The sequence below is a fragment of the Mixophyes fleayi genome, chromosome 3 (assembly GCF_038048845.1).
Source record: "Mixophyes fleayi isolate aMixFle1 chromosome 3, aMixFle1.hap1, whole genome shotgun sequence".
Taxonomy (NCBI): Eukaryota; Metazoa; Chordata; class Amphibia; order Anura; family Limnodynastidae; genus Mixophyes; species Mixophyes fleayi.
The window spans coordinates 186,666,607-186,690,836 of NC_134404.1; the positions used below are offsets into that span (position 1 = coordinate 186,666,607).

Sequence of the window (24,230 nt, forward strand, 5' to 3'; positions counted from 1 at the left end):
ATGCACAGTTACCTGTTGTTCTGTCTTCTGTCTTCTTCTTGTCCTGTACCCCAAGACCTGCCAGCCTGCACGTCTTAATTCATCCTTGGCCATGCCTGGGCACCAAATGCTATGCCTTCTCTCTCCTGTCACAAGTCAATTAGCAGCACTTGGTGACAGAAGGATAAAGAACAAGGTGTAGATGTGCAGCTGTCAAGAAGGAGAATAAATAGGTCAGATAAAAGGAGGGATTCCGAAACAGTCCATTAAAAAGGCATTATAGTCAATGGGAAATCCCACAAAAATTCTTATACTCCAAAAACTCTGTATGCTGTTTTCTCAGAGTTAAAGGGGCTGCACACTTTTTGATTCAGAAAAACGAAAGAGTTCTTTTAGGTGAGTTTCAAAGTGTAATGGTTTTTGAGAAGCCGTTGTCCAAAAGCAGATACTGCTGTAAAGCACCCTTGTTTAACAAGCAGCATTTTGACTACAATGTGTCACTAAGGAATTGTTTCATAGCTTCAGATTGCTGCATTTATCTTTCTGGAAACAGTGTTAAATCCTCTAAAGTGACCCTATGATTATTGAGATTAAGGAGCTTCAAAGTGACTTCTCACATTCTGATATTTCACAGTTGGGGGTATATATCATTCTTTACATGTTAGTCAATTTTGACAAATGAAAAGACACATTTTTGTAGCCATTACAAGAGAGGCCTTGTGTGAGAGGCTTGTGTATGTGACAGTTTGACAGCCTCTATTAATGGGTCCTCGTGGAGAGGGGAGACTTGTCCCTTGCTGTTATTGGGCTCAGCACATAAGAGGAAAAGTGGGCACAGTTTTTATAGGAGCAGGCAATGCATGATGAGGAAGACAACAACCATAGTGTATCTGTGTATATTTGGGCACAATTACATCTAATTAATTTTATCTGAACCAGGTCTAAATCAGTATATATATTTTGTTGGAAGGATGTTGAGGCTAGAGATCCAAATACCATTGGTTCAATTAGAATGGTGCATAGGGTACGTGTGGATGTGTATAGTGTGTGTGTGTGTGTGAATATATATATATATATATATATATATATATATATATATATTTATATATACATATATACACATATATATATTTACATACATACATACATACACTATAAGGACAAAAGTATTCGGACACTTGACCTTTACACTAGGGATGAGCGCGCTCGGATTTCTGAAATCCGAGCCCACCCGAACGTTGCGGATCCGAGTCGGATCCGAGACAGATCCGGGTATTGGCGCCAAATTCAAAAGTGAAACTGAGGCTCTGACTCATAATCCCGTTGTCGGATCTCGCGATACTCGGATCCTATAAATTCCCCGCTAGTCGCCGCCATCTTCACTCGGGCATTGATCAGGGTAGAGGGAGGGTGTGTTAGGTGGTCCTCTGTGCTGTTTAGTTCTGTGCTGTTTAGTTCTGTGCTGTTTAGTTCTGTGCTGTTTAGTTCTGTGCTGTTTAGTGCTGTGCTGTGCTGTGCTGTTTAGTGCTGTGCTGTTTAGTGCTGTGCTGTGCTGTGCTGTGCTGTGCTGTGCTGTGCTGTGCTGTGTTCTGCAGTATCAGTCCAGTGGTGCTGTGTGCTGTGCTCTGTCCTTCTGAGGTCAGTGGTGCTGCTGGGTCCTGTGCTGTGTCCTGTTCAGTCCAGTGGTGCTGTGTCCTGTGCTCTGTGCTTCTAAGGGCATAGTTATTTCCCCAATATTCCCCTGTGTTTAAAAAAATAAAAAAAAGTTTTTTTAAAAAATACCAAAAACTACTTTAATATTTTTTAATTACCACAAAATTTTCACAACCAATCCTGCAGTATAAGCCCATTGGTACTGCAATATTACCAAGTTCACACATTCAGCAGTAAAAGTCCAGTGGTACTGCAATATTACAAAGTTTACACATTCTGCAGTATCAGTCCAGTGGTGCTGTGTCCTGTGCTCTGTCCTGCTGAGTTCCGTAGTGCTGCTGGGTCCTGTGCCGTGTCCTGTTCAGTCCAGTGGTGCTGTGTCCTGTGCTCTGTGCTTCTCAAGGGCATAGTTATTTCCCCATTATTCCCAAGTTTTTAAAAAATAAAAAAAAAGTAAAAAATAATAAAAAATTTTTTTAAAAAAAAATATATAATAATTATAACCAAATTTGCAAAACCAATCCAGCATTATAAGTCCATTGGTACTGCAATATTACCAAGTTCACACATTCTGCAGTATCAGTCCAGTGGTGCTGTGTCCTGTGCTCTGTCCTGCTGAGTTCCGTAGTGCTGCTGGGTCCTGTGCCGTGTCCTGTTCAGTCCAGTGGTGCTGTGTCCTGTGCTCTGTGCTTCTAAGGGCATAGTTATTTCCCCACTATTCCCAAGTTTTTTAAAAATAAAAAAAAAGTAAAAAAAAATAAAAAATTAAAAAAAAAAATAAAATATAATAATTATAACCAAATTTGCAAAACCAATCCAGCAGTATAAGTCCATTGGTACTGCAATATTACCAAGTTCACACATTCTGCAGTATCTTGTGCTACATATAATGGAGACCAAAAATTTGGAGGATAAAGTAGGGAAAGATCAAGACCCACTTCCTCCTAATGCTGAAGCTGCTGCCACTAGTCATGACATAGACGATGAAATGCCATCAACGTCGTCTTCCAAGCCCGATGCCCAATCTCGTAGTACCGGGCATGTAAAATCCAAAAAGCCCAAGTTAAGAAAAAGTAGCAAAAAGAGAAACTTAAAATCATCTGAGGAGAAACGTAAAGTTGCCAATATGCCATTTACGACACGGAGTGGCAAGGAACGGCTTAGGCCCTGGCCCGTGTTCATGACTAGTGGTTCAGCTTCACCCACGGATCTTAGCCCTCCTCCTCCTCCCCCCCCCTACAAAAAATTTAAGAGAGTTATGCTGTCAGCAACAAAACAGCAAACAACTCTGCCTTCTAAAGAGAAATTATCACAAATCCACAAGGTGAGTCCAAGGATGTTGGTGGTTGTCAAGCCTGACCTTCCCATCACTGTACGGGAAGAGGTGGCTCCATCCAGCATTTGCAGCACGCCCTCTGCATATGCTGGAAGGATCACCCACAGTCCAGTTACAGATTTGGCTAATGAAGGTGTGAATGTTGTACACCGGGAGGAGGATATTGATGTAGCTGGCGCTGAGGAGGATGTTGATGATTATGATGCAGACAGATACCAAATTGCCTTTCTCAATTTCTATTTATATTCTAGATTATATAACGGCTGAATAGTTTTCTATTTTACTCCTAGTGGAGAGGGGATCTGATGCAGATAGATAGCAAACTGCCTTTGTCCATTTTTTTGTATATTTGAATTTCTAGTTCTACAGTCTATGCAGGCTGCTTTTTTTATATTCAACTACAAGTGTAGGGCGGGGAGGGGGGGGGGCATAGATAGCCACCAAAGTAACGTGGTCCATTTAATTTCACTTTCTAGCTCCACAGTCTGTGCAGCCTGCTTTTTTTATCTTCAAAGTATTTACAAGCCTTGCAATCTAAATTAACTAGAGGTAGTGACGTGGTAGAACTCCAAAAGGCAGTTTGGAAGCCCCTGTACAAACTGGCTCTATTTTACCTGAGTTGTCCCCCCTCCAGTGTGTACTCGGAAAGAGTTTTTAGTGCAGCAGGGAACCTAGTCAGTGAGCGGCGAAGGAGGTTGCTTCCTCACAACGTTGAAAAAATGATGTTTATAAAAATGAATAATCAATTCCTCAATGAAGTACAGCACTGCCCTCCAGATAGTACAGAGGGACCTGTGGTTGTGGAGTCCAGCGGGGACGAATTGATAATGTGTGAGGAGGAGGAAGTACACACTGTAGGGGGAGAGGAATCAGAGGTTGAGGATGAGGACGACATCTTTCCTCAGTAGAGCCTGTTTAGTTTGTACAGGGAGAGATGAATTGTTATTTTGGTGTGGGGGCCCAAACAAACCAATCATTTCAGTCAAAGTTGTTTGGTAGGCCCTGTCGCTGAAATGATTGGTTTGTTAAAGTGTGCATGTCCTATTTCAACAACAGACCTCTCAACTGCAGCTCATCCCTCCTCTGCGGGGATAATGTCTCCTGTGCTCTGACACGTCACTCTGTGTACTCTCAGCCTCAGGATCTGACACTACAGCTACCATGCCTCTTGTAGCAGCCCTCACTCCAGGGCCTCTTCCATGTGCAGTGTCCCCCTCTCTCTTGGGTTCACTATAGTGGCATGGAGTTCTCCCCCTCATCCAGGGCACACATTCCTTGCCCTGGCTCAGTCACCACGCTCAGACTTCCAGGCAATGCTGGGGGAGCCTGGGAGCTTCCACCCCAGGTCCCCAGCTACAACTCTCCTCTCCTGTGTCTTCTCTCTCTTTCTGACACTTTAAAGATCGTGCCTTTAAATGAAAAAGTCAGTCTTCATTGCACGACTATGTGCAAGTGCAACAGGGACATTTTTTTGGGTTTACAAAGTCAAACAATAACACTACGACCCTGTCTGTCTGGGGTCTGTCAATGACGAATTGTCTGGAGCATGTTTTGAGGAGGTATTGTGGCCCCGGTATCAAATTGGGTACTGGGGCCACCCCACTATGCAGTCCAGATACTTGTTTGGTGGAATTCCGACACGTGGAGGGTTTTTTAATTATATTGTGGCCTCGGTACCAAATTGTGTACCGGGGCCACCACACTACGCAGTCAAGATACTTGTTTGGTGGAATTCAGACCAGTTGAGGGTTTTATTATTATATTGTGTGGACCACTCTATCTATACCACACTACAACTCTATACCACTCTATTTCCTACTTTAATTCTATTTAATTCTATTTCCTACTTTAATTCTATTACTAATTAATTAACATAAAGAGGAACAAAAAAAACCAATTTTACCAAAAGTATAATATGACTTAGACTTACAAACACTACACTTGAAAGATCGTGCCTTTAAATGAAAAAGTAAGTCTTCATTGCACGACTATGTGCAACAGGGACAGTTTTTTTCTTTACAAAGTCAACTAATAACACTTGGACCCTGTCTGTCTTTAACATACTTGATGGGATCTCAATGACGAATTGTCTGTAGCATGTTTGGAGGAGGTATTGTGGCCCCGGTATCAAGTTGGGTACCGGGGCCACCCCACTACGCAGTCCAGATACTTGTTTGGTGGAATTCTGACACGTGGAGGGTGTATTTATTTTATTGTGGCCCCGGTATCAAATTGGGTACCGGGGCCACCCCACTACGCAGTCCAGATACTTGTTTGGTGGAATTCTGACACGTGGAGGGTTTTTTAATTATATTGTGGCCTCGGTACCAAATTGTGTACCGGGGCCACCACACTACGCAGTCAAGATAGATAGATGCGTATCATAGATAAAGTACATTCAGTGGTGTGGGGCAAATTGAAAAATATTCAAAATGCACTGACATTATCAAAAACAAGAGGTTGTCACACGCTAAAACTCCAACATGTATATGATGGAGAGGATGGAGGAGCAGCCGTATGTGTAGTGTAATGCAGACCTGTTGAAGGTTTTTTATATATTTTATTGTGGTGCCCAGTGCCCACTCCTCTAGGCAGTCCAGGTACATTTATTGGTGCGATTCATAAAAGTTCAGGGTTTTTAATATATCTTGTGGTGACCCACTCCTCTACGCAGTCCAGGTACATTTATTGGTGCGATTCATAAAAGTTCAGGGTTTTTAATATATTGTGGTGACCCACTCCTCTACGCAGTCCAGGTACATTTATTGGTGCAAATCATAAAAGTTCAGGGTTTTTAATATATCTTGTGGTGACCCACTCCTCTACGCAGTCCAGGTACATTTATTGGTGCGATTCATAAAAGTTCAGGGTTTTTAATATATTGTGGTGACCCACTCCTCTACGCAGTCCAGGTACATTTATTGGTGCGAATCAAACAAGTTGATGGTTTTCTTATTATATATATTGTGGTGACCCACTCCTCTACGCAGTCCAGGTACATTTATTGGTGCGATTCATAAAAGTTCAGGGTTTTTAATATATTGTGGTGACCCACTCCTCTACGCAGTCCAGGTACAATTATTGGTGCGAATCATAAAAGTTCAGGGTTTTTAAGATATTGTGGTGACCCACTCCTCTACGCAGTCCAGGTACAATTATTGGTGCGAATCATAAAAGTTCAGGGTTTTTAAGATATTGTGGTGACCCACTCCTCTACGCAGTCCAGGTACATTTATTGGTGCGATTCATAAAAGTTCAGGGTTTTTAATATATTGTGGTGACCCACTCCTCTACGCAGTCCAGGTACATTTATTGGTGCGAATCAAACAAGTTGATGGTTTTCTTATTATATATATTGTGGTGACCCACTCCTCTACGCAGTCCAGGTACATTTATTGGTGCGATTCATAAAAGTTCAGGGTTTTTAATATATTGTGGTGACCCACTCCTCTACGCAGTCCAGGTACAATTATTGGTGCGAATCATAAAAGTTCAGGGTTTTTAAGATATTGTGGTGACCCACTCCTCTACGCAGTCCAGGTACAATTATTGGTGCGAATCATAAAAGTTCAGGGTTTTTAAGATATTGTGGTGACCCACTCCTCTACGCAGTCCAGGTACAATTATTGGTGCGAATCATAAAAGTTCAGGGTTTTTAATATATTGTGGTGACCCACTCCTCTACGCAGTCCAGGTACATTTATTGGTGCAAATCATAAAAGTTCAGGGTTTTTAATATATCTTGTGGTGACCCACTCCTCTACGCAGTCCAGGTACATTTATTGGTGCGATTCATAAAAGTTCAGGGTTTTTAATATATTGTGGTGACCCACTCCTCTACGCAGTCCAGGTACAATTATTGGTGCGAATCATAAAAGTTCAGGGTTTTTAAGATATTGTGGTGACCCACTCCTCTACGCAGTCCAGAAAGATACCTTTTTGCAACGTTTTGGACTAATAACTATATTGTGAGGTGTTCAGAATACACTGTAAATTTGTGGAAATGCTTGTTATTGAATGTTATTGAGGTTAATAATAGCCTAGGAGTGAAAATAAGCCCAAAAACTTGATTTTTAAACTTTTTATGTTTTTTTCAAAAAAAATCCGAATCCAATACCTTAAATCCGAACCGAGACCTTTCGTCAAGTGTTTTGCGAGACAAATCCGAACCTCAAAAATAACGAAAATCCGGATCCAAAACACAAAACACGAGACCTCAAAAGTCGCCGGTGCACATCCCTACTTTACACCAGCAGGCACTGTAATGACATTGTATTCAAATACATATTCTTTAATATGGAGTTGGTCCCCCCTTTGCAATGATAACAGCTTTCACTCTTCTTTGAAGGCTTTCCACAAGATGTTGGAGTGTTTCTGTGGGAATTTGTGTCCATTCATTTTATAGGGCACTTATGAGGTCAGGCACTGATGTTGGATGAGAAGGCCTGGCTCGCAATCTCCGTTCCAGTTCATCCCAAAGGTGATCGATGAGGTTGAGGACAGGGCTCTGTGCAGGATAGTCAAGTTCTTCCACACCGAACTCATCAAAATATGTCTTTATAGTCCTTGCTTTGTGCACTGGTGCACAGTCATGTTGGAAGCATAGCATTGTCCAAAATGACTTGGTATGCTGAAGCATTAAGATTGCCCTTCACTGGAGATAAGGGGCCTAGCCCAAATCCTAAAAACAGCCCTATACCATTATCCCTCCTCCACCAAACTTCACAGTTAGCATAATGCAGTCAGGCAGATAATGTTCTCCAGCCATCCGCCAAACCCAGACTCGCCCATCTGACTGCCAAACAGAGAAGCGTGATTTGTCACTCCACAGAATATGTTTCCACTGCTCCACATTCCAGTGTCAGTGTGCTTTACACCACTCCATCCGACACTTGGCATTGGCTTTGGTGATATGAGGCTTGCATGCAACTGCTCGGCCATGGAAACCCATGCCCTTAAGCTCCTGCCGCACAATTTTTGTGCTTACATTAATGCCAGTGAAAGTTCCGAACTCTTCAGTTATGTAATCAGCAGAGCGCTGGCGACTTTTACATACCATGCGCCATAGCAGTCGTTGACCCCGCTCTGTGATTTTACGTGGTCTTAAGCTTCTTGGCTGAGTTTTAGTTGTTCCTAAATGCTTCCACTTTCTAATAATATCATTGAAGTTGAACCTGGAATATCTAGCAGGGATGAAATTTCACAAACCGTTTTGTTGCAAAGGTGGCATCCTATCACAGTACCATGCTTGAAGTGGCTGAACTCTTCAGAACGACCCATTTTGTATCACAAATGCTTGAAAATGGAGTCTGCATCGCTAGGTGCTTGATTTTATACAACTCTGGCAACGGGTCTGATTGAAATACCTCAATTCAATCATTAACAGGCGTGGCCAAATACTTTTGTCCATATAGTGCGTGTGTGTGTATATGTGTGTGTATATGTATATATATATATATATATATATATATATATGTGTGTGTGTGTGTGTGTGTGTGTGTATATATTCCATAGAAAATGGTGTTTCAAAATCCGATCCTAATGATAGTTTCAATCTACACATCAGCCCCTGACGGAAGTCTGTGTGTAGGCTGGTGCTGGTGTTATATGTCTTTCAAAAATACAGATATTTAAAGAAAGGAGTGCAGGTTTCCTGGATGTTTATTGGATAAGACTTTATGTGGTCGATTCAATTCAGCAACATTATTCTAGGAATAAGGCGGCTCTAAAAAGTATTACCGTTAATATGGTAATTTTAACCCGGATCTTTCCTTGCGACCCCGAGGGCTGCGAGCAAAAATCAGCATTAAAATTACTGTACTAACGGTAATACAGGGCACTTTTAACGTACTAACGGAGGCCCTATTATTCCCAGAATAACGCGGCTGAATTGAATTGGCCCATATATGCAATTTTTAGTACCTGTCACCCACTGCTGATGGACTGTGTTGTGCTGTTTCTCCTGTAGGTGGGGCTGGGTAGCCAAACCAAGCATATACACATTTAAACGACAACACATAGCAGGCAGTAGGGATGTGAGGTTCCCGCCAGACTGTTGTGGAAAGATTGTGTCATATAGAGGTGATTTTAACACCACAAAGTTTATCCATCCATCTTGTTTATTTAAAATTAACTTTAACATAGAACTGGTGAGGGGAAAAAAAACAGTTAAACATTTCTAATGGGTAGGACATGCTTATGATTATTAACACCAGAGCTATGAGACTTTTAATATAGCACTGGACAGATTATAAATACATTGAGCAGCAAAATACAATTGTAAAACATTAAAGGAGATAATAGTACGATACCACCATGAAACTGTGATGAAGCACACTTCAACATGTAATATATAACCTAGATTAGTAGGATTGTTTCTACTGTACTCTATTTGGCATACAAATAGAAGCAAGCGAATTTGCTGGCGCTATATAAATAAATGTTGATGATGATTATGATGATAGAAGTGCAAACTTCATGCCACTTAAGTCCTCATTGACATGGCAGCTTAGATAGATGTATGAATGTCTACAGAAAATGACAGTTATTGCTATTTGGTGAAACAATGGTATATATTACAACTATATTGCCAGAAAGTTTACAATTAATGTTGTATTTATATTTGGAAAGTGACTTACTCTGAAACCTATTAGAAAAGAAAATCTAGTAAAAGACATATTATGATGTACTCTATGAAATGTACAGAATGTTAAAGATTCCTACTCTTATGCATTCACTCTTCTGTCTAGACTAGAGTCACATTCTTGGCTTAATTGATGCATTTTAGATAATTCCATTCTCTTTCCACCTCAACTATTATTCAGTTTGATCTGTGATTTTTGTAGAAGGAAAGTGCAATAGAATGTAAATAAGAGAAAGTGCGGCTATGTGTTTACTCATCTCCGGTATAAGCAATATTAGCAACATATCAGAATATAAAACATATCATTTGCATTTTGCTCTAGTATCCACATGAAGTAAATGGAGCACCACTGTACCTCTATGAAGTGGCCACGGAATCGGTTTGTGAATCTGCAGCACGGCTTCTTTTCATGAGTATTAAATGGGCAAAGAGTGTGCCCGCATTCTCTACTCTGTCCCTACCAGATCAGGTGAGTGGCACATTTTGAAGCTTCAGAGTCCCCTATATGAGTGCTTTCTTTCTTATTATATAGTAATGTTTCACAGAGCTATGTTTCAGAAAAGACACAGCTATGGGTACACTGTAAAAAGATAGATACCGTTCTTGCAGGTGATTTTAGAAACACATGTCCTATTACTGTAAATCACTGATGGGCAACCTGATATACTTTGGGGGCTGCATGGGTGGTCCACTAACCTTCAAAACTGCCAGACATTATCCTTCCTCTCAGTAATAAGTTAAAACAATACATTTAATCAAGTAAAGATATACCTATCTGTAATAAAAATAAACAGGCATTTTAAACAATTGTTACAAGCTTTAACAAGTAAATCTGACAATAAAGAAGGAAGGAGCTTGGCGACGCAGGTAAAGTCTCGGAGGGGCTGCCTGTAGCCCATCTCTGCTGTTAAGTAAAAGCAATGTCACTATAATTTTTTCGCTTGTTGGTTTCATAACAAAAACTCAGTAGTAAAATAAAACATTTGTACCCAAATATAAACCAGTTCAATTGATCCGTATGACAAATCAGTTTTTCTTAACTCTCCAGAAAATGCCATTGCTATAAAATAAACTTTGACTTAGGGCTAGATTTACTAAGCTGCGGGTTTGAAAAAGTGGAGATGTTGCCTATAGCAACCAATCAGATTCTATCTTTCATTTAGTACCTTCTACAAAATGACAGCTAGAATCTGATTGGTTGCCATAGGCAACATCCCCACTTTTTCAAACCCGCAGCTTAGTAAATCTAGCCCTTAGTGTTTCAGTTTGGAATTGGAATTTGGACTTTGACAGTGTTCCAGGTTGGGATTGGAATTTGGACTGATTTCAGTGCGACAAGTAGCTGCAGTTCCATCACTGCTACTCCAGTTACTTTTCACACTTTTATTTTTTCGGCCAATCTTATAAATGCCATACTCTCCAACATATAAAATGGCTGCAGAAGGACACTTAAGATTAGTTTAGAAAGATGCACTTTTGTGTTTTTTTAAAAACATATATTTTCATAGATTTTGTTCCAATTCTTTGTAACAGGGAGAAAACTGAATAAGGAAATGTAGTTTAGTAATTGTAAGTGAAAATACCACACTTGGAATATATACTTCATCAGAGTATAAACTGATGCATTTTTTATAGAAATGTAGCCTCACACTTGTATTTTATAGTAATTCAAATAGGGTTTATCAAATGATGTCAGATCATTGAAATGTATTAGTTAATTATTAGTTGTGGCACAATGGTAAACCAACTAGTTATATTTAGCTAGAGTCTATATATTCAGAATATTATTATATTATACATTATAATTATATCATATATTGATTGGCTTTTGACAATTGACCCTAGTCTCCATGTGGCAGGAAATTTAGATTGTAAGCTCCAATGGGACAGGGACTGATATGAATGACTACATATTCTCTGTACATCGCTGCGCAATATGATTGCCACTCTATAAATAAACAATAAAAAAATAATAATAAAACAATGAAAAGCCCACGGGAGTTCCATGCCCTGTAATAAATACAAGACAATACAGACCTGGGGGTAAATGTATTAAGTAGTGGAACCGTCAAATCGACGATTGTAATGGCCATATTTAAAACAACAATTTTATTAAAGGCAAAACCTGCCAAGTTTTGCCTTTAATAAAACTACCTTTTAAAATATGGATATCAGCGATTTGACAGATTCACTGCTTAATACCTTTACCCCCTGGACTTTAATCATTTTATATATAATAGATGTATATCACGTGGTAAAGTTTCTGTCCAATGCCTCCTGTCATTATTGTTTAAATGAGATATATTTTATACTTTAGAACCAATTTAATTTTCAGGAGAGCTATTATAGATACCAACTTGTCTGATCTATACAACACAGTATACAACAAACCCTTTTATTCCCGAGTATCATTGACAAAGCATAATTAAGATAAAATATTCAGATATAAAGAGTTCTAAAGAGCAAGCTAGGGACTGTGAAATAAGAGCAGGATGCATGGCTGATGTGTTTCTAAACCTATCATTCATATATTGTGTGGCAGCTGATGCTCCTGGAAGATGCATGGAGAGAGCTATTTGTTCTGGGAATAGCACAATGGGCCATCCCGGTTGATGCTAGCACACTACTGGCTGTATCTGGTAAGGACTGCTCAATTTAATGACTTTGTTGTAGAAATTAACATGAAAATACATTGCTGGGAATATGAACAACATGTGAAGAATAACAAATCCCATGTGAACAATAGACTATACCTGTCATTTATCTATCTATATTTAAATGCAAATAATGTTGTCTTGTATTCATAACTGCTTGTACCGTCATTTAAATGCTAATCACTGTGTTTGTTATCAGCCAAAGGAGTACTTTATTATCGTTTTCATAAAATCTACACAGAAATAGTTTACACCAGGATGACAGATACATGTTAAGTGACAGAGATCTGGTTGAGATTAAAAATGAAAGGTATGAAAAACTATACATTTATGATATGTTTTGATTTCAGGAATGAACAATGATAACACAGATTCTCAGAGGTTGAATAAAATCATAGCTGAAATTCAGTCATTACAGGAAGTGGTGGCGAGATTCCGACAGCTTCGGCTAGATGCGACCGAGTTTGCATGTCTAAAATGCATTGTCACTTTTAAGGCTGGTACGTTGCAATTGGATTGAATGCAGAAATGTGTGGATTAGATATAAGTATGTGATATCAAATCATAATGGATAAGTAAATCACACAGCATTCTGAAAAACATCAAATAAGGATTTGTCTGGATGGCTGAGAGACACACCAAAGAAAAAACACTTTTGTTTTTAATTTCTTTTAATTTTTCTCTGTAAAAAGCTGTATTGGCAGGAATTTTCTTGTTTGTTATTAAACCGCTGGTTGAATCTGTTTCCTCCTTGTTGAATCTGTTTGTTCCATTTGCATGGTCTGCCAATGGCATTAGGGAGCAGCTTACAGCATGCGTGGGATGTAACAGATAAAAAGGTAAAACGTAGTCATGACTCAAGGCTATAAAATTAAATAAAACCATACAATATATTTTTTAAAACAAAAGCTTACAATAGCTTAATAAAACTGTCAATATACAACAATATTATCATTAGTAATCATGTTTTATAGATATTATGTTTCCCAAAATTTTTCATATATAAAATATTTCCTCAATTGATGTAATGTAAACTAATAAAATATAGGTCAACTGCAATTAGCTAACTAAGTGTGTGGGCAATTTGTGAGTTACTTTTAAGCCATAAAGGGGGTGAATTAAATTTCTTTATCCCGTCAGAGCCTCGCATGATGATACTCCGCCAGATATTAGGGCAGTAAAACACTGCAGGTTTGTTTCCCAACTTATAGAGGTGCAAATAAAAATCAGCTATGTTTTACTTACCGTAACACCCAGAAGTGCACGCAGGTGGACATCACGTGAGGCACCATCGAGGCTACGTGTGGAACTGAACCAATCCCCAACACTGTACATTCTTTGCGACAGGTTCTCTTTAAAATAATTTACAGGCAAAAATTCTAACCACTTGTACAGCAACTATAAAACTTATTCAACCCTGTGGCATTTTTCACATTGTATTTATATAATGAAATTAATTGAATTGATTTATTCAGGGATTATTACTATTGATCAACACAAAAATAAAACTGTAATGGCAAACCAAAAATACCCAACAAGCATTAATTAATGTCAAATGAAAAATAGATAATATTGCATACATATTAATCCCCTTGTTTTCATTCTTGGCAGAAGCACCTTTGGCCACAATTACAGCTATTTCGATAAGTCTCTACCTGCTTTGCACAGCTTGACAATGCAATTTTCCCTATTCTGCTTTGTACTTTTGCTTTAGCTCTTTCAGGGTGGATAGGAGCCATTGGTGAATAGCAGTTTTAAAATAAATCCAGATTCTTAATGGGATTGAATTCCGGGTTTTAATTGGGATTGACTGTGTTTTTTGGTATTTAAACTAACCAATAAGGTTTTTGCGGTATGCTTTGGGTCATGGACCTGCTGGATGTTCTCCTCCTAGATATGTCTTTAAGTTTTCCATTCCCTAAAACAGAGAAGCATCATCATAGCATTATGGTCTTGCCACCATGCTTTACAGTAGGCATAATATTCTTGGAATAATGTGTGCACATTAATACGAAAACATAATGCCTAGTGTTGATTCCAAAAACTATAATCTTGCTATCGTCAGATCACAGAATGTTAATCCACAGTATCTGGGTCTCCCACAATTTTTGGTACGTATATGTATAAGGAACATATAGAGTTTCTTGTTTATTGCCCAGCCAAGAACCATGACTTGTTAGGCTAGGTACACATTGAAGAATTTTCCAACCAACGTGTTATCTACAACGATTTTACTAATGACTGAAGGTCCGAATGCTCAGGCGATTCATGCGTACACACTAGACACGTTTTAAACGACTAACGAAAGACCGACTGGCCGGGCAGCAACTTTCAACAACCATATTGTTGTGTTAAAAGATTTGGTTTTAGTACACACTGAAACAACATATGTGGTCCCTGTAGCGATATCCACAAGCAATTTAAATAATACACTGAGCATATTCACCAAGAACCACACAAAAACACTTAAAAGGAGAAGGAAACACGTCTTCTTCATTCATTCTGTAACACATAATTGTTTACAGTGTTCGTTCGCAACCGCACAGCAGCAAATCCTTTGACTGTTATGGATACTCTTGAAGAACAGCAAGCCACTGCTCTTTTGCTACTCACTATGGCAAAGGTGTATCATTAAACAAGTAGACATGCTATACACATCAGTGCACTAGATAGCTACAATTGCCTTACCGTTAGAAGCACCTAATTACCAATTGACTGACGTGCGGACACCGCACCACGTGGAAGACGCACATGCATCAACAATTTATATACACACGCCCCCCCAAAGGAGTCGCAGCTCGAGAAACCATCGGCAGTTGGTCGTGGATCGATCAGAAATTTATACACATTACATAATCGTATGGTGACTGGAACAAGATTATTAAACAGTGTGACCAACTAAATGAACCAACAACCGGCACTTTGGAGCGATTTTCGATCATCGTGTATTTATACACACTTAGCCGACATCCGAATGATCGTATGTCGGCTGTTTTGCACGACAACATATGTGGTCTCTGTAGCGATATCCCCAAGCAATTTAAGTAATAAACTGAGCATATTCATCAAGAACCACCCAAAAACATGATGATTGGATGACAAAGCTCCAGTGTGTACCTAGCCTTAAGTATCTGTATAAACCAATTGTGTTCATCTGGATTAAAACAGAAAATAGCAGTTCTTTCTCCATGGACATATAAAGTTAAAATCGATTTAAAAATAAATATGATGTATATGAATTAGCTACATCTAATCACTGTATAAATAGTCAGTTATATCAACCTGCTTAATTTAGGAAATATATAAAAGTACATAAGTGTTTGCACGAGAGTATGTTATTGTACTGTATGATGGCTGTGTTATATATTGTGCTACACCAGTTGATAGACTGTTGCTCTTTTACAGTACCTACGCACAGCGGCTCTGAACTGAGAAGTTTCAGGAATGCTGCGGCCATTGCAGCACTACAAGACGAGGCTCAGCTGACTCTCAACAGTTACATACACACCAGGTGACTAAACCACGTCCATATTAGAAATACCAAGCATCTAACCGCCTCCTGGGAAGACTTTTACGCTTCCAGATATTAACCAATTTGCTAGATTTCACTTCAGATGAGTGTAGAGTTTATACTAGCATTGTACCAAATAAATTCATTCTAACACTTATTTGGCATCAGAACAGCAGATTTTTGTGTATGTGTATTGCAGAAATAAGGACAGGCAAAGTTCAATAAATATAAGAAATAATACCCTATTACCTCCTGCTTAGAGTTGCTGTTGATCCAATTCACCTGGCTTCCTCTTCTGCCTTTACTATCTGAAAAGTGATTATCTCTGAATAAGGCTACACACCAAAAGAATTAAATGACGGGGCCCAAGAAGGAGGGCGCTGAAGACAGGGAGACCCCCAGGGGGGAGGAGGGAGCGAGAGTGGACGTGGGGTGGAGGACCCTCGAGGAGGAGGGCTAAGTAGCTGGAGAGCAGAGTTAGAAGTGGTGGAAACAGGAGGAGAGATGGCCCTGCTCAGAGGAGCGTACAATCTAAGGGGAGGGGTGGACAGACAGAGAGACGCAGGGGAGAGAGGGAGAGTAGGGGGATGGAGGCAGAAGATAAGGTAGGAAGTTAAGTGGGAGACAGAAAGGCTTTAAGAAAAAGGTGGGTTTTTAGGGCCCGTTTGAAACTGGACAGATTAGGGGAAGTTCTGATGGAGGGAGGGAGTTTGTTCCAGTGGAGGGGGGCAGCGCGGGCGAAGTCTTGGATACGCGCGTGGGAGGAGGTTATAAGGGGGGAAGAGAGGCGACGGTCAGAGGCAGAACGGAGAGGGCGAGATGGAGCATGAATAGAGAGGAGGTGGACTCCCCAAGAAGTCATGCACGTTACTTGCACTTTTACTTTTATCGTCTTTAAAGATAACTATTTTGTTCCAGCCTTTTAGTGTGCAGCCTTATTCGGAGATAAAGGGAGCCTTATACTCCCTTTATTTTGTATTTTGTTCCACCCTTTTGGTATGTAGCCTTTTCATAGCATAAAGTTACTTTGAATTTGGAGCACAGAGCGTTTAACAACATGTCCATAGATGCTGAATGGCTTCATATATCAATATTTATTTTAAAAATTACATGGCAATATTCATAGATCAAACATTACCAAGTAAATCCTAAACAAACAGTGTTTAACAACAGAATAAAAGTATTAATAGATCGCAACTGGGCTAATAAGAAAATGTTTATATTGTTACAACGTATCCAAGATGAAGATGGCCCTTGTAGAAGTGTTTTGTTCCAGCCTTTTGGTTTATAGCCATTTTCAGAGATATTAACTGTTCTATAACAAAATAAATGAAACATAAAAACAACTCCATTCACAAATAACTTGAAAATCATTATGATTGGTACCACAATTTATTGGAATAATGCCTGATACTTTAAATAAATCTTGTGCCCCAAACTGGCAGTTGGAAGAATAACTTATTAGCACCATCTGTAACCGTGGAAATAACAGTGGACAGCAACCACTGTTTCAAGAATTGTCAGTAATTCACGCCTGCCAAATGGCAGCAAAAATCACTTCTTAGTCTTTCAACTGACAATTTAGGACTGAAGTCTTATTTCAGCAGCCATTCTAGTAAGTTGTGCTACCCAGCATAATGATTTTAATTAGGAAAATCATTTTTAATAATTTCTGAGTTGTTAACTTCTAGAGGATAATAACAAATTTTAGTTTTGGGTGAAGCTATCTTCTGACAAGCTTACAGGACATACCTCTAAGCAATTCCCCTAAATATATTTGTTTTTGACTATTATCATAATTAATTAAAACAAATTAGCCATCTGTTATCTAATTTTATCCCCGTTTCATTTAGCCTGGAAAACTGGGTAGCAAGCATTATAATGATCAACTTATCAGAAATTGTATATAGACCTAATTGAAATAAGTACTTTTATACAGAATATATTACGACCATTACTATTACTGCTGAAGATGACATTCTAGATCTTACAATTAATGAATATTATTGTCGCTGTTGATTTGTAAAGCGCTACAGTTCCGTAGCAACAGACATTCAGGGAAAACATAGCACATATAAGACAGGGACACCAAATGGTATATAAGTAAATGAAGATTTGAACACAGAGGGTGGACGGAGGTTTGTAGCGTTAAAGTCAACAACACTTTTTCCACAATTTTGTATGGAATATATTAACAGTTAATTGCTAAATGATTATTGTTATATGTTAATTTCATAAATATGCATATAAAATACTCAATTAGAGAGAGAGAAAAAGCCTTATTTTACAAAAGGATGCAATTTAGGAAGCTTATCAAATGGCTATATGCATAATAAGTAGGAAAAAAAATATAAAGCAAATTCATAATAGCCATTAATAACTGAAATACTCATTAATTAATGGAGTACAATACAAGCTGCCCATTTTCTGCTACCTTAAGTCACGTCAAATACATATTACTCATGACTACACAAAATAGATGTTCTAAGATACATATTTTTATAAAACCTTCCTAAACGTTTGTGTTGTACCACAACAACCCATAGACAAGGAAGTCTTCACAGTTATATATAATGCAACCCAACAGCTCCCTTATCTGACTGGGCCCAAGCCACCCAGGAATCACACATCTACCATTACGTGTTAATTGCTATACGAACATAAATCTATCATTCACTGAACCACAATGTATGTGAGGATAAACTATTCCATCATACTTTCTTCTTTTTTTTTTTTATAAAACAATATTTTATTAAGATTTTGCATACGGCTGTGAAATGGGGGGAGTACAGAAAAAAAGAGAGAAGGAGTGACAAAAAAGTGGGGGTACAAATCTGCATACAATATAGAAATTATTGCACTCTTGTACAAAACAATACCAAAGTAATAGGAAAGAGAGCCAGTAATCTAAGTTGTAAGCAAGACAAAATACTGGAGGCATCACAAAGAGAGGAGTGGAGTCTGTAGGAGGGATGGGGTGGCATGGGGAGAATTAGAACAGGGATGCAGAGGATTGGGGAGAGAGTAGGGAGGGAGACATGGGGAAAAATGGGCATTATTCTCAGAACTTGGCGAGCAAGAGAATTGCACAAGTCAGCTTTCAAGCATCAAAATAGTCTGTCCAAGATTGCTACATTGACCGAATTGATTGGGACGGTCATGGAGTATGCTGGTGATATTTTTAAGTTAATAAATTTGCTAAAAATTGATGACTAGGGTAGCAATAGAGGGGGATCGTGATTTTTCCAATTCTGTGCCATTGAACACCTAGCGGCTGTAAGAATGTGGTTAGGGAGCTCCCAGAGCAGTCTAGAGATTCCAGGAGGAAGGCGAGAGGATTTCTCGCTGGCCACAGTTTTGCCAGCAAAGGTTGGATGAAGTTGGGTATATTGCTTTAAGTCTGGAAGGGACCAAATACACCGGAAGAGAAGTTGATATGAGTTTTCTTTGATCCGAGTATAAATGGAGGATGTAGCGGTAGCTTCCTGAATAGAAACCCATTCCTCTAGCTTCAGTGTCTCACCCATGTCCTCCTCCCAGCGGATATAACCTAAAAGAGACGGGCACAGGATACCGTCTTTGATTGGGTTATTCAAACTGGATGAACAGAGCCCACGACGGACACAGCTTGCAGAGATGGCTGCCAGGCCACGCTCCCTATTCTGTCACACTTTTTCAGTTACCATGAACACATGAACAAATAACTCTGCCAGATAACATTGAGATCATATAAACAGTACATATAAATTCTTACATAACATACCTTTAATAGAGTACAGTTAAACAGTCAAGATAATATATTAAACACTAAAGGCAGTTTCTAGTTTGCTCATAATGGCGCAGTTTCTGCTCTGAAGTAACTTTGCACCTTTTATCTCCATAGAAGAGTATGACTATATACTATTCACAGGCACACCATAGCAGTTATTTATGTGGCAGAACTTTATATGTGGTAGACATCATTTCCTTCCAGTCACTTACTTACATTTATACAGTACAGATAGATAACCCTATGAGCTTAAATACATATAACACATCAAAGATTGCACACAGATGGGGAGCTTCATCTAAGATGTTATTCTTGTTAACATATAGAAGTAGTGCACAAAAAAAATGTAAATTCTGTTTTTTTAAACGGACGTAAACTGGGCATACGCACGTCCGTATTCAACAAGAAGCGCATCTAAAGAGACATCTGCTGCTGAATATGGGTTTAGGTGTGCTCTGACAGACACTACCCTGCATGAAAATTATTTAGTATATAAAGTCCCAAAAGAACGCAAACAAAAAATTTAAATTAATGTCCTGTTAATAATGTAGTAATTAATGACAAAGCATCTCCCCATAAAATACATTTATTAGGATGTTGTGAATGTCTACTGTAAATAGAATGCATTTTTACAGCTGTTCCTGATTGCAAACACGTCTCATACGCCATTATCTTCAATATTAATCAGCTCTTACACCCAACCTATAGTTGGTGCAAGTGATATGACAGAAAAACATGTACCTTTGGGATGCCCAAAACTTGAATTGGACACTGCTGCGTTTGCTTGAGCTTGGCACGCCCTTACTGTACATTGACTACATGCATAGGACCAGTCCCCTCACAGTTCCACCCATGAAATCGTAGGCTGTAATATGGGACCTTTGCACTCGAAGATAAATGGCATGTTGCTGCGTTCACTTGCGTATGGTCCAGTTCTGCGAAGGCCAGTATTTACATTCCTTAATGAATCAGGCCCATAATCTTCAATAACATGCTCATACACAGTACATATAATATAGACTTAATAGAGCTTAATATTTATTTGCCTGCTCTATAAAAATGTGTGTAGGTTATTTTCCTCCTGTGTATATATTTATGGGTAGTATAAGTCTATCCAGGGGGGGTTTATTTTTAGCAGGGGGATCGACTTAGTCCCCCCTTTTGTACTTTTATCAATGGAATGCCTGTGACCACACACTATGTGCAGGTCCGTGTGGCAGAGACAGGCAGGCAGAGTATGCTGCCCGGCCTCTTTGATTGTGTCAGTCGACATTAACCTGCACAGTGTGTAGCTGCAGGCAGCACGCTCCCTGGATCTGTCACCGTGTCTATTCCAGTTTCTATTACGAGTCCCATGTAGCTCATTATTCTCATATATAAATACTATATCCATATTGCACTCCCTTATATTACATCACAATTCCTTATCAATCCTTTCCAGGATTCCTATATCATTCCCATAACCCATACTCAGCAGTCATTGAATGTTACGAGATTCTCCATTGTTGACTGTCTTGGGCCATGTGAGGGGAAAGAGGAAAAGTGAGATTTGGTGTTGTACCTTCAAAAATCAAAGTAGAAAAAGAGTACTAGGTAAAAAAGTTATTCCTTGGTTATGTAAGCTAGTTTTGTCTTCCGACCCAGACTACTGGTCTCTCTATCACAAAGACAAGTGGTTTTTTTCTACTGCAATGGGGAAGAGAATTGTAATTTGGTTAAGTTGGTAATGATTCTTCCCATATTTCAAACCATTCTGTTTGCTACATGAAAAAAATATGATTTTATATAGTACTGAACAATGATATGAAATTGAAAATGTGTTGGATTTATTTTTAGGAGTATTTTAGATGTAAAGAATTAGCCAGTACCAAGAGACAGACTCTGCAGCCATAGACAAGCATACATGTAGCTTGGCACTGTAAGAACCATTAAACTGAAGTAACTCCACTTTTCCATGCATTCTTTTCACTTTAACTATTCTTTTGATTCTCTGTATAGGTCATCTCAATTATGTAAATACCCAGTTCCCTGTTAAATGAGCAATTCTCTATGTATTCAACAGATACCCTACACAACCTTGTCGTTTTGGAAAACTGCTGCTACTTCTACCAGCTTTGCGTTCTATAAGCCCATCTACAATAGAAGAAGTGTTTTTCAAGAAAACTATTGGCAATGTTCCTATCACGAGGCTTCTATCAGATATGTATAAATCCAGTGACATCTAAAGTGAACCACCATCCTCAAAAGTTTAATTTTGGAGAAGACTGTCCACAGGCAGATGCATTACTGAGGAATAAGACTCAAGGAAACAGCTATTGTGGAGAATTTTCTTTTGCTAAGAAACAGCCATCATATTGATGTGCACGTTATCAAAATATAATGTACCACACAAAGTGCTCTGAGCCATTTTGACTGACATCCAGCGGGAAAGGACACCTGTCCTGTACCTTCAAGATTGGCAGTAACAACACAGACAATGTACATATAAGAAACAGATTGTTTTTCCATAAACATTGTGAACATTCCATTGTAATATAGAAAACACTTCTTTTTGCACAGTCACTAGCTACATAAATAATTCATAGCCCTACAAGAGTTCTAATATTATGGACAATTTTGATAGGATTGTTCTAAAACATGGATGGTCTTTGAAACTCTAGTTATTGCCGAATTATATTTTCCACAATACTCATGCAGCCAAAGACTTCATCTCTCTAAAGGCTGAAGTCCGGATACCCTACCCGATGGTTGCCAGTACAATAACCATCTATGTAACTAGTTTAGTCACACATAAGGATCTACTTTACCCAGGTATGGTGGAACTAAATAACCACATTCTTTGTGTCCATTACTTCTAGCCAGCTGGCAGCGTCCCATACTACAAGGTGGTTCTCAACAGTCCCCCATTGTTAGTTTTTGTTTTCAGTTTAACTTGTTTGTTCAGCTAGATTATGATTCAATTGCCCAGATCCAATCATTTTGCACCATGCATGCTATCGGTTCATCATCCTCATCATGTATTTGCACCAGCCCCTAGGCTGTGAAGGGCCCATCTCTGCATTAATGTCTTCATTGCATGCAATTCTGGTACTCTGCAAGCATGGATGCGTGTAACTCCGCATATGCCTAGGTACTTGTGGCATATTTTTGTGGGCATGCACAGAGTGTAATCATTCAATTTACGATAGTCAAATTGTACCTTACACCCTACATCAGCTCCTTAATCTTTAAATCCCTCCTCCGCTCCCTCCAAAAAAAACACTTCCAAGAGACCTGCTCCTAAGCTGTTGGGTGGTTTTGGTAAAAATTATATTTAAACACCTAAGGGTAGCGACACATTAGCAGGATTTCCACAGTAGAACAACAAAGTTTATTTTCACAAGTTATTTATAAGGAATTTTTCTACATTGATTTTTCCACCTCTGAAAATTGCTACATTAAATACTGAACATTTTTCTAGTGATTTGGAGGTTCAGCAAGAAGAGTAAAAAACAAAAAGCAGCTAGAAATCATTTTTTATTGGCAGCGACTACAGTCTGTTTAACAGGTCTGTCAGATAACATTGAGTTGTAAGACGCTGCAATTTCTAGTAATGCTTTATATGCTGGGTAAAATCACTCTCAACAACAACTGCCTACAATTTGCTAGAGAAAAATCATTGTTATGATGCCTTTTAATTTAATATATCTCAATGGCAACATACATTATTTGTAGCTATTTTGTTTGCTGAATCAATATCCAAGAGTAGGCTGCCTATCTATTCAATACAAACTAGACTATGAGGTGCAGTGTGACTCAGTGATGTCACTTATTACGAGCAAATGGACAGGCTACACTCTCATGAACATTTGTTCAGTCCATAATGGAGCTGCGTGTGCTGTAAGCAATAAATACACTTTATGGCTAGCAAAGCACTATGGGACACGTTGGACATATGAATTAGCAAATCTTGTCTAACCATACTTTCATAGACACAAGAGCCTTTTAAAGATTTCATGTAGGAAAAGTAAAATGCAGGAGCACGATTGATTATTTAAAACCAGGACAAATGTGTCCCAGATCCTTGGCCATGATAGAAAAACAATGTTTAGAGCGGACTAGTGTTCTATACACTGCAGTAGAGAACTGTTTAGTTGCAACCACTCATATGAAAATAAAACCTGCATCAATGGATTGACCTCTGGATCATATGACCATATTGCATTTAGATAGTTTGATAGCTGCTTTATGTTCTCAGTTTTTGGTGTGTGATTAGGATCTAGCATTAATAAAAATAAAATAAAATAAATAATTAAAAAAAAAAAAATCAGCACTTCAACTATCATAGACAAGTAAAATGTTTCTTGTACAGTGTCCTAATTGTGAACATAAAGTTGTACTCATTTCTTTACAGAGAATAAAATATATTGAATTTAAAAAGTTTTGATATTAATTATGCATGTCATTTTATGAAAGCAGTATTCTACATTAAATATGGGTGTCACAGTGGTTAGTATTGCAATCTCACAGAACAAGGGCTATGGGTTCACTTTCAACCAGATCTCTGTGTGTGTGAATGTAAATATTCTCCTTGTGTTTGCAGGGATTACCTCTGAGTGCAGTGTTTCCTCCCACGATCCAAAAAATGCAACTTAGGTAGAGAAAGAAATAAAGAACAAACAAAACAAAACCAACCAGACTTCCTA

At 38.7% G+C, this 24,230-nt stretch overlaps 1 protein-coding gene across 1 annotated transcript in view; it reads left to right on the forward strand.

Moving 5' to 3' along the window:
• The window catches only part of NR2E1 (nuclear receptor subfamily 2 group E member 1), a 43,689-nt gene extending 20,914 nt beyond the window's left edge, over window positions 1-22,775 (forward strand). The window contains exons 5-9 of the mRNA XM_075200635.1: window positions 9,934-10,080; window positions 12,154-12,250; window positions 12,616-12,765; window positions 15,671-15,776; window positions 21,608-22,775. Of these exons, the coding sequence (XP_075056736.1) occupies window positions 9,934-10,080; window positions 12,154-12,250; window positions 12,616-12,765; window positions 15,671-15,776; window positions 21,608-21,770 (663 nt within the window). The 3' untranslated portion in view covers window positions 21,771-22,775. The remainder of the gene's footprint in view (window positions 1-9,933; window positions 10,081-12,153; window positions 12,251-12,615; window positions 12,766-15,670; window positions 15,777-21,607) is intronic.
• The last annotated feature ends 1,455 nt before the right edge of the window (window positions 22,776-24,230 follow it).